This window comes from Lepisma saccharinum, chromosome 2, assembly GCF_977018435.1.
Source record: "Lepisma saccharinum chromosome 2, izLepSacc3.1, whole genome shotgun sequence".
Lineage (NCBI taxonomy): Eukaryota > Metazoa > Arthropoda > Insecta > Zygentoma > Lepismatidae > Lepisma > Lepisma saccharinum.
Window position 1 is genome coordinate 105,153,143 of NC_139230.1, and position 12,081 is coordinate 105,165,223.

General features: G+C 38.7%; 1 protein-coding gene across 5 annotated transcripts in view; it reads right to left on the bottom strand.

Annotated features, from left to right (window-relative positions):
* Nucleotides 1–12,081, bottom strand: part of Ca-alpha1D (Ca[2+]-channel protein alpha[[1]] subunit D) — a 1,588,055-nt gene that overhangs the window by 1,040,372 nt on the left and 535,602 nt on the right. For all 5 annotated transcript variants that reach the window (XM_083117527.1, XM_083117525.1, XM_083117526.1 and 2 more), the window contains exon 12: nucleotides 2,492–2,565. In XM_083117527.1, coding sequence (XP_082973653.1) covers nucleotides 2,492–2,565 — 74 coding nt within the window. The remainder of the gene's footprint in view (nucleotides 1–2,491; nucleotides 2,566–12,081) is intronic.

Here is a 12,081-nt window from a genome sequence, read left to right on the forward strand (position 1 = left end):
ACTATATAGCATGTGTACAATGTTACGCTTATAAGCAATACAATGCTATAGAAGACTTTCAGCTGTCAATCTAATAGTTTGAACACATTAAAGATAACAGAAAGCTATTTGTATCATCAAAGAATTAATTAATTATGGCTTTAAAAAGCTTACCGTATATTTCGATCGTTTGAAAAATACTCTCTACATTTTAATTGCGTTTTATGGTTCGGAAGTCCGTCAAATCATGGTGAACCCCAGCGTGAGCTTACAAGGACAAATGCCTTGTAGGCAGGGAAAGCTGCTGCTCCAACACTATTTTATTTTGTGTTATCGGTTATCAGTGGCGGGTGTACGTAAATGTGCACTACAAGTGTGAGGGCAACAGTTTTGAGTGACATTCATGATCAGGTTCTTGCACTAGAGTATACTTCTGTACAACGGCGCCTGTACAGAAGAGATTTTCGTACAGTGTAAATTTAAATTAAAAGTTGTACATGTTGCACAACTTCCAACAAACAGCGAGGTAATAGGGCAGAAGAAAGGCATTTCGGAGTTCCAAAAAATGAGAAAATTGTATGTAAGTGTTGGGAACTGAAATAATATCCTAATAATCATAATGAAAATTTTTTTCCTGCACGCAGAAACAGATGTGAAATATTGGCTAAGAGAGCGCAGAAATAATGGCACCCCCTTGATTGAAAGTGAAATGAAGTGTAAGGGGTACTCCATTACCAGTAATTTCTTAATACGTAGTTGAGAATTATATATATATATATATATATATATATATATATATATATATATATATATATATATAGTATTAGGGTGGTCCAAATTATTATAGCAAAAAGTAAAATAGCTCAAAACATTTCTCCACATAGCTTATTTTTGTTCTCTATACTGACTTACTTGTGTGTAAAAATTGATCTTGATTGTTGGATTCTTGAAAGTCTCACTATTATAAATATCTTTGTCTTTTTAGGATCGATTATATCATGCTCTATACTCTGAGATCTTCTCCAACTAAATGCATCCGACATTATGAAAGTTTAAGCAAGAAATTGTAAATTATTTGCCACATGCTCTACATGCCATGCAATTAAGGAATGATTATAGAGGAGTTCGGGTCCTCTATCTCTTGTTTCTTGGAGGAAGAATTGAAAATTAGTCGTATCCATCTCCTGGTGCAATCTATCGTGCTCTGTGGATGACTTGTTTGTTTGAGCTTATGTTTTAAGGCCACAGAAAAGTTAATCGCTTCACAACCTACAGTTTAAAGTAGAACACGAACCACGAAAGAACCGCACCCGGCATCGAACCCTGGACTCATTGATTACAATGCGACGGCATTCCCAGTACACCATCAGTCCCTCTGAGGATGAGCAAACGTATCCATGTGCTAAATCAATTCCTTAGCTTTGTTTGTGAGCTGGAATGAAACAGTGAAGTGAAGCTCCTCTTAGAATTCGAGCCACCTTGAATGATATTCCATTTCTGACTGTCCTCAACATTTATATGAATGGGATTGTGGCTACCAAAACTTATGGAGCATTTTGTCACGTAGGCTAAAAGATTATATCCTATATAACCACTTTACTTTCTTTTCAATACGTTGTTTTCCCATCGTATTTTGTCTCGGTTTATTTCCACTGAGTTACTGAACGCGTTCCTTGCTTTGTTTTGTAGCACTTAATTTGGTTGGTAGTAGCTATGCCATATTTAACAGATTCACGACAGTAAATAACGTCACAGATGCAATCAAATGTTTCGTTGGGTTGCCAGCATACACATACTGGCTGTAAAAGTGCTCTCTTGAAGGCCTGTAATGCCGCAACGACGCACGAATGATAGAAATATTATAGTGAAAAATTGATTGTAATGATGTCCTCTTTACGTTTCTGTGGTCCGTGGGCGCAACTAAAATGACACCCTGTATAGTATAGGGGAAACCGGGGTGTTGCAGAGCACTTAAGCTTTGGTGGTGAATGATGGAATTATTTGAAAACATTTTAGAAATTGCATACATTCTAAGGAAACCATCATACCTTCTTTTCAAAATCAACTCTGTAACAATTTCCACAAACTATTTATTTTACACACGTTTCTTTGGGGTAATCACGAACATCGTGCTCGCCATTACACCCTTGTACAAAATAGTTACTATAAAGAGTATGAATTAAAAAATAAGAAATATGGATCCTATTTTTACGTGCATTTTTACTTAAGTATATAATCACATACGTATTGGACAGTGGTCCCCGGTTCGAATCCCGGACTGGGCATGGGTGTTCTTTGTAAGTGTCCCTTCATTAATTTCATCGTATCATCACACATCCTCATCTTCGCGATTAGTCCAAAGTGAAGTAAAATCAACCAAATTAATCAATCAATATGTATCAAAATGCAAAAGTATCCAGTAAGATTCATAGGCAATAATGGAAGAACCAACTGTCAGAAATTAAATGTGTATATTTTGAAACAAACATATTAAACTCGTAATGAAACTTACCTGAAATCCTAAACTGTACATTTTTAACAACATTTCCATTGAAAATAGAGCCACGAAGAAGAGATTTGTAACTTCTGAAACAAATAATGAAAGTAATATATCAATAAATAAATCATCAATAAATTCATGACATATTCTAAATATTAATATTCGTAGTGCATCTATAGCAATTAAATAATAGTGGTGCAGAGAATGGTCGTTTGTCGATTAAGAACGTACAAATTTATTTATTTAGTTAGATATAAAGAGAAAATGAAACCATCAAACCTCAATTTCAATTCATCATCAAATTGTATACCTACATCAGACATGAAAAATCTAGCACACAAATTGTGTCATTTGTTTGTCTCATTTGTTAAACGGGAAACCATTGATTTCTCATGTGCTTTAAAAGCTCCTATTTTGCGCCTGTTAGTATGTTTGTTACTGCTTTGTGTTCCTCGACATTGAAGTTCAATACATGCGCTGTTATATCACTTTTTTCTGTGTTCTTACTTCTTCATCCATAATCAGATAGAAACAACGAACAATGTTGTAACAATTTGTTTTTCACAAGTATATCATTTTTGTAATCTTTACTGAGCATTGAGTATATGGTAGTGACATTATTATTACTCTTTATGGATAAAAAGTAGCGATTTCTGCACTGTCTAACTTCCATTTGGGATACCAAAGCATAGATGACTGCAGCGTTATTTCTGTGAACTTTGGTTTTATTGGTGTCGCTGTTCATGTGGCCAATTCAATAAATGACAATTTGTTTCTGGTAAGCCAGGAAGAAGTTAAAATTGAAGAGTGAAACATTTCACATCACATTTCATTATAAAATGAAAAATATTATGTATTTTAAATAGTTTAACCCTAGTACCACAACGTGCATTTCTTGGAACTAGAATCACAACGTGGAGTCATCTATGACCCCACATTTGAACAAATTATTTATGCATTGAATAACATTTATTCTACTTGAAATAAGGAAATACTTACATTTGAGTATATTAAGTTCAAAACAGAAAGAAATTCATCAAAATGTCAAGTAATATTGTTTACAGAACAATGTTATTAGCAGTGTTTTTTTGTTAGTTTTAATATTAAGCATTTGTCTAGGTGAATATTTAGTGTCTTATTGCTTATATCTTCGCAATATTTAACTTAAAATAAACAAATCACTTATATTTGTGCACGTTAAGTTCAGATAAGAAAGTAATTAACCACACAATATGATTTACGTAGCATTGTTATTAAAAATGTGTTCCTTTTCTTGGTTTTGATGTTGGACATTTTCTACGGTGAGTAATCACTATCTTACGGCTTGCAGTATTCACAGACATTATTCCTATGTTCTGCACATAGACTTTTAGAGCAGGAACAGCAAGTTGCTATACCTTTTCGGTACCTGGTTCGAGGACAGAAAGCACATCGTCCAGGTCGTCGCCCAACTGGCGCAGTAACTTCACTTTGCTCCTCCTCACAACCAAGTGCTTGGCGAATGTCATTTCTGAGTTGCCTTGGAAGCCTCTTGTTCACCATTCTAGTCTTCATATGCTCTTCACATAGTCCTAGGGCAAGATTTTTCAGGAAATCTGAGCGTTTGATCATCTTTCCGTCTTTAGAATTGCATCTGAAAATAACGTACGCATTTATTGATGCAGCATCAAACATCCCGTAAAAGACTCGTAAGGGCCACCTCCTTGTTTTTCTAGCTACAGTCTTGGAATGACAGAGCTGATCAAACTGATCGACTCCTGCCTTCGTTTCATTGTATAAGGGTATTGCTTCAGGTTTTCCAGTTTCCTCATCAATGTGGTCTATTGTGTGCACAGATGACAAGAGTATTACACATCTGTTTTTGCAAGGAATGTATGAAGTCAACATCCTGTCCTCTTGAAAGGCCCATGTGGATGTACCAATAGCCTTTCTCTTCACTTCAGTCATAACTGGGGGGATATCCGACTTGTTTTTTCTCATCGTTCCCACCATGGTGAGACCTCTAGAAGACAGTTTATCACAGAGCTCACAAGAGCTGAACCAATTATCAACAGTTACGTTTCTGTTAGATCCCTGAATACTGTTCGTGAGGGTCAGAACGTAGTAGGTTGGAATTGCATGTGCGCTATCCCTTTTTTTTTTCTGCCGATGTACGGTATTGTTGCACACATATAATACGTCTTAGCATCGCACATTCCGTATTTGTCCGGTTTACTTGGAATATACATTTTGAATGGGCAGCCCCCTGAAACTCAACAGCTGTTCATCCACCGTGACATATTGTGACGGAGAGTAGTACTGCGAACAGAGGTGAAGGAATATATCCCACAGTTCACGAATCGCAGCAAATTTGTCTTCTGCTTTTCTTTCCACTCTTGTGTCTTTGCTGTCAAATCGTAAGCAATTCAATAAGAATTCAAACCTGTTTCTGGCCATTGTGCATCGAAATGCTGAAGGACCAAACGCTTCAGACCACATGTCATGAAGTGTGAGACTTGCATTTTTTATAGCACACCGGCTAAATATAACAAACCAATCAATGCATGCATGCACTTCAGCTTTGTCAGTTGGTGATAGGTAACGCTGATCAGATTTGAAACGAGTTTCTTTTCTGTCGATTTCCTCATTCGTGTACTTAACAATTTTCTCCACACTAGAATCGGGAAAAAAACAATAGCCAAATACCCTTTTCGTTTGTCTTTTCCCGAGCTGCACCTTTGGGTTCTGGAAGTTGAATCACAATGTTTCTCTGAAGAGTCCTGGTTGTTTTAGCATGAAAAGGCTTAGTGAACCATTTACTTCCATTCTTACCGTAAATGACTTTCCGATTATAAGACACCTCCTCTAACTCGTCAGCTGAATTAGCTTCAAATTCATAATCGACTTCATAAACATCCGACTCTACGTCATCACCGTCTTCATCTTCACTTACTAGTTCTTCTATTTCAGACATTTCCTCACTACTCCACTCCCCTTCCGCCTCCAACATACGAGCAGCATCTTCTCCCGTTAGCCAGTCTTTATACTGTACCATTGTTTGACAATTTTACCAATAAAACAGTTCACTACAAACAGTTCACCATAGACGAATACTGTACACAAATCACAACGTGGGGTCATATGTGACCCAAGAGCCTATAACTCTGAATTTAAATAGCGGGACAAAACTGTACAACCACTCGTTTCGAGAACGTATCAAGCAGTGAAGGTACTAGAAGCACCAGCTTCCTTGATCATAGAGGCGCATGCGCAGAATCGTTTTAGTAGTCCATGACCCCACGTTGTGGTTCTAGGAATGATATAATTATTTTCTTACTACTGCAGTAGGGATAATTTTACTATGAATTTTCATGGTTTTGGGATCCTAAAATCTCAATTTTAGAAATCAAAATTTCTTAAATAGGCTATATCTCGAAAACGGTAAGTGATAGAGTAAAAAGGTTGAAAATGTTGCAAAAGTTATCAAAACGCTTGACACATACTCTACACATCTTCCAACTTTGGTGACCCCCCCCCCCCCCATGTAGCCCCCTTGGAAAAAATGATTCATTGCTCATAACTTCTGAACGAATGGTCACAGATAGCTCGTGTTTCTTGCGTTGTACTCGGTGTATCGTCCACTGTAATAATATATAAGTTTCACTGGTACTTATCCAATTTTTAGGTTAGAACACCAAAATGCCAGAAATCACACGGTTTAAATTTAGAGCATATTCAGCAACCTATTTTTGCCATCGGGGAGGCCCGAGAGAAAGAGTTGGCTTTTGTTTAAATATACAATGCCAATGAATGTTTTTCAATTTAAGAAGCAAAACATTCTTCACCCGGTAGAAACTTCAGTGAACATGAATGTGATTAGAGAAATTCGTCATCAACTGAATGGTTTGGTCATTGTGTATTTGAACATCATCTGGCAGCAAGTTGATGACGATACAGGGAAATAAATTATATGTATTTAATAAAACGAAACGTATTGCAAATTTCCTGTCGGAGGAAAGCTGCAAATTATAATCTCCTCTTCGAATGCAGAAATCGTCCATGTAGACTGAAGTTTTTATCCATGCATTATGCTTTGGATTCGAACATGACGTACGATTTTGGAGCAGGTGAACACCAATATGCTGAAATGATTGGTGAATATAACAAACTCCTTCCACTCTTTATCAAATTGCGAATTGTTTATGCTCTTGTGAATCTGTCGTAAGTATACAGGGTGTTTCAGAGCGACCCAGACACTATCTTTTTCTCGAGAACGGGAGATCGTATCAAGTTGAAACAAAAAATGCACCACTAAGTTGGGCCCAAATAATCCGTAGAAAGTATTTGCAACAACCCGAAAGCCACTCTTTGTGGTTTTAGTGGGGGGCACATGCCCCGTTTGTGCGATTTTCAAATGAGAAGGGTATGTTTGGAATGCAGATTCGGAAAGGCGGGGAAAAAGTACGATTGTCATATGAAACATTTGTCTGTACCACCTACCGTTTTCCGTGCAGAAAATTGTTTTGCAAAAAAAGGTAGGTGAGCCAAATCGAGTATACCGATCTTAACAATTAAGATAAGTGCAACACCATAACAGTTTCGGAAAGTGCAGTACACAAGCTTTCCAACGATATGCCACATGATGACTGCGGGACTAAAAAAGAATGAAACCGTGTGAAGTTAGTTAGGGAAGTTAGGGAAGATCTCGAAAATTTCAAATGGCAAAGGGGGTCGAGTAATACCTCGTTGTAAAGGTCCCAGAAAACGTGAAAAGGATGCGAACATGATTTTGTAATCCAATGACCAGTTTAAAAATGACGACCAAAGCAATTCCGACCCCTGAAGTTGGTGTTCCAAAGTGAGGAATTACTTACGTAAATAGCAAAACACAAACACTGGACAGAGTACATAAGATCATGTACAAACAATTATGGTAATGGGTCCACTCTTGAAACACCGTACTACTGTAAGCTTTGTTTGAGCTGCAACTTTGACCGCCCTTCACACTTTCTCCAGGCTTAGGACTGTCAACGAATTGTTTACTGTCACGCACAATAAGGAATTCGTTGGCGTGTTTAACGGCTGCTTCCCCAACGATAAAGGTCCTTTTCTCTCAATTGATTGCAAACTATTGTTTGACAAGAAAAATAGGCCTAACTGAAATTATTATAAGAAAAACGAAAGAGTAATCAGAAACCAATGAACAACGAAAACGAGAAGACTAGGTAAAGCACCCAGTGTGATGCACATTCACCAACTTACAGTAGATGTTCGAAATGTCTTCCCTCGGTCTCAATGCATTTCTGCACACGGACACTGAAATCATTCTGTGCTGCAGTAACTTCTGCCTCACTAATCTGCCTGCATGCTGCAACTATGCGCTCGATCATGTCGTCCCTCGTTGAAGGGCGATTTTGGTAAACGATTTCTTTCAGTCGTCCCCAGAGGTAATAATCTAAACATGTTAAGTCTGGTGACCTAGGAGGCCAGGGCACAGGCCCACCTCTACCTACCCAGCGACCACGAAACATTGCATTCACCTGAGTCCTCGCTGTCAGCTCAAAATGTGCTGTACAGCCATTTTGTTGTAGCCACTTGTGTGTTCTGATGTGTAAGTGGACGTATTCGAGAAGACTGGGCAATTGTTCCTGAAGAAATGTGCGGTACACAACATCCATAAGCCTCGCTTGAAAATAATGAGGTCCAATTATTCGTCCGCCGATGATTCCACACCACACATTCACAGACCATCTACGTATGATTATGAACCTCTTGCATCCACCGTAAGTTTTCGGAAATGCATGTTGTGCAGATTTACCTGACCGACCATCACTTTTAAATGTAGCCTCGTCAGACCACAACATTTCGTCAAATAATCGAACATTTGCATTCACTTGAGCTTAAGACCACATGCAAAAGTCCAGCCTGCTTTGAAAATCAGTTCCGTGTTTCTCTTGATGCAAGGACACGTGGTACGGATGAAATCTGTGATCCTTTAAAATCCTTCTCACTGTACTTGCGCTGACACCAGAATCACGAGCAACTTGCCTGATACTCACGTGAGGATTGAGATGGAAGGCTGCAAGTACACCAGCAGACCTCTCATCTCGAACAGGCCGAGCAATGCGGTCATATTTGTGACTGCTAGAAGGCTGAACATTGCCCCTTCTGCGTACACGATCGGCAAGGGTGCGAAAAACATGTCTTGAACAATATTCCCGATCGGGATACCTTGCAGCATACACACGAGCAGCAGCAGAACTATTTCGTTGGCACTCACCCAACACCATGAGCATATCAAATGCTTCTTCGTTCGTGAAGGGCATTATTAGTTCACATTCAACAATTTGCCACTGCGAATTAAGTACAGGAATGCACACTACCCGCGAGGAATGCTCTGTCGAACGTCCTGAGGTACCACACAATGCCTTCGACGATGCAACCACTTGTAACAGAGAACGGTGAATGAGACCAACATTGGAGGGGCGTATTCGTGTTATCAGTGGAAGCACACTGGAACCGACTGCTATGCAGGAGAGCTCGTCACACCTCGACCCGTAGTACTTTCCGATTGCCTTTGTTGAACCGGGCAGTGGAAACAGCGTACGTGCAGTCAAATGGAACTGGACGCACCCGCAATTGGCGTACTTTGTAATTTGTCGACTGGGCCAGCATGCTGTTTTGTGTACTGCAGCCTACCCAACACGTGGGCTTATGCTTATTCCTACTCGTACACAATGGACATCACGTTCTACTCACTGCATGCTATACACTCACAGAGGCACGTACTACTACGAAACCGCAAACCTCTCACCCGGACGTTCAGTACACTGACGTTACATGTGACGGGTGGCATGGTCTGACAATGGTAGCGAACCAGTAACCATTTACGGTAGAAACCTTGGCACGAATAAAGAGCTGTTCCGCTGGCATTCTTTGTACAGGATATTATGTACTCTTTCCAGTGTTTGTGTTTTGCTATTTACGTAAGTAATTCCTCACTTTGGAACTCCAAATTTAGGGGTCGGAATTGTTTTGGTCGTCATTTTGAAACCGGTCAGTGGATTACAAAATCATGTTCTCATCCTTTTCACGTTTTCTGTGGCCTTTACAACGAGGTATTACTCGACCCCCCCTGCCATTTGAAATTTTTGAGTGCTTCCCTAACTTTAGACCCTCTTTTTTGGGTCACGCGGTTTCATTCTTTTTTAGTCCCGCGGTCATCATGTGGCATATCGTTGGAAAGCTTGTGTACTGCACTTTCCGAAACTGTTATGGTGTTGCACTTATCTTAATTGTTAAACTCGGTTTTTCGATTTTGGCTCACATTCCTTTTTTTGCAAAACAATTTTCTGCACGGAAAACGGTAGGTGGTACAGACAAATGTTTCATATGACAATCGCATTTTTCCCCGCCTTTCCGAATCTGCATTCCAAACATACCCTTCTCATTTGTAAATCGCACGAACGGGGCATGTGCCCCCATTAAAACCACAAAGGGTGGCTTTCGGGTTGTTGCAAATACTTTCTACGGATTATTTGGGCCCAACTTAGTGGTGCATTTTTTGTTTCAACTTGATATGATCTCCCGTTCTCGAGAAAAAGATAGTGTCTGGGTCGCTCTGAAATACCGTGTACAAAAATACCCCAGCAATCATCATGGCTAACCACATCTACGGAAATACACGTCATCAAGAGATGCCTGACAACAGTAGCGAACTTGTCAGATTGGACGAACGTGTTAGGAAACTTCACATAGGTTTGCAAACTTTGCAGAACACATTAAATTCGAGTATATAGACTGAGATTACCAACCATCAAACCCATTTAATTGACCCCATATGGAAAATTGATGCTGAACTTAAATCTTTATTACAGAATTACGTTAATTTAACTACTATAGAAAGGTATTCAATTAAGTGTGGACTCGCTACACAAGGAATTACTAAAACTACATCAACTTCAAACTAAAGATATCGAACAATTGAAACTTGAATTTAAAGATCAAAGTTCTAACATACAGATTAATTTGACAGAACAACAGAATTTAGTACCAAGTATTAAATATGATTTTAATGTAGAACAGATTAATAATGCCATCACTAATTCACGCGAGGAAATTGATTCTTACCAAAAAAGTACTCTGACATTAGAAATAATAAAAAAAAACTTCAAACGGAAGAAGGTCACAGTATTCTTGTAGGAATTACAAATAAATTACAAATTTTAGAAGATACCATTATCAACTTACCCTCCTCGGAAGAATTAAAAGTAATCAGTAAGAGTGTGGTAAATATAAAACTGCAATTGGAGACGTACGAGGATTTCGGACGTGTTCAAGCAACGATTGTAAATATTCAATCAAGTTTGGAGTCGATGAATGATGAAATGAAAAATATTCATGCTTTGATCAAAGCTTTCCAAGATCAGTCGTCTCTGTTGACCAGTATTCAATAAACGTTAAGTACGGATCAGCAAAAGATTGTTTATTAAGAAAATTTGAATGTGGAAACAAATCTCACTCATTTCATGTTTTACATAATATACAGCGTGACCTTCAGACTTTGCAAACATCTGTCCCATCCCAAGATGTACCGATGTAGAGAGTATGAAATCTCCCTTGGCCACACTTGAGACTACAGTAGCTAGTCTTCCTACCTCCCAAGAACTACATACTATCAAAACAAATATTGCACAGATACTGAAGCAACTAGAATCAGAAGCGACGAACACTGAAGCAATTCAAATTGAAATTGATACGCTTCGAAACATGGTGTCCACTTTTCCTACGATTCAAAATGTGACCGAACTCCATGCCCACTTTACGGAATGATCTCCCTGAGAAAAGTTCTAAACTGAATATTGTGGAAAGTCTTCAGCAAATTACTGCCAGAGTCAGAGAACAGGTTGGTACTATCTAGTCCAATGCTTCCGCGCATGAATCGACGCTGGCTGCTTTGAGTGCTAAATTACAAGAAATCAAGGAGAAGTATAAGCAATTGAATGTCGAATTAAAAATCAAGCCTTCATTTTAAAATATATCTGACCATATTGTTGAACGAGTGCATCCCATCGAAAATAAACTCGGACAAATGCATAGTAATCTTGTCAGTATCGATACCAAAGTTTTCAAAATTATTTTCTTTGCAAGCAATCGACATCACGAGCATAATCAACAGAGAAGTTCCAACTCGTTGAGGGTAACAAGCTATACATGCTTCACGTCCATTGCCCTTATCATCGATTCTTACTTGATGGCACCATACAATTTCATGAATTTTCCTATTTGGATCATGGAAAACAACCTACTGTCCCAAAGATGACTTTCATTAGTAAACGTGGTGTGATGAAAGCCTCAAATACATCTCTTGCATTTGGGGATGAGACTCTTTCTGTGTATCAAATAGCCGACGATGAAGAATGAACTGTCTTTAATGTTGAGAATGGAGATCGAATGTTAATACAAAATAGTAACGAGGTTCCTCCTCCTAAGCATCCATTTACACCAGTTTTTCTGTTCAAACAGAATCACTGAATGTCTATGCAAGGGATTGTCAACGAACTTCACAAGCCAGCTCGTCAACACTAAAAACGTATTCCAGTGGTAACGAAAGGCATCGACGA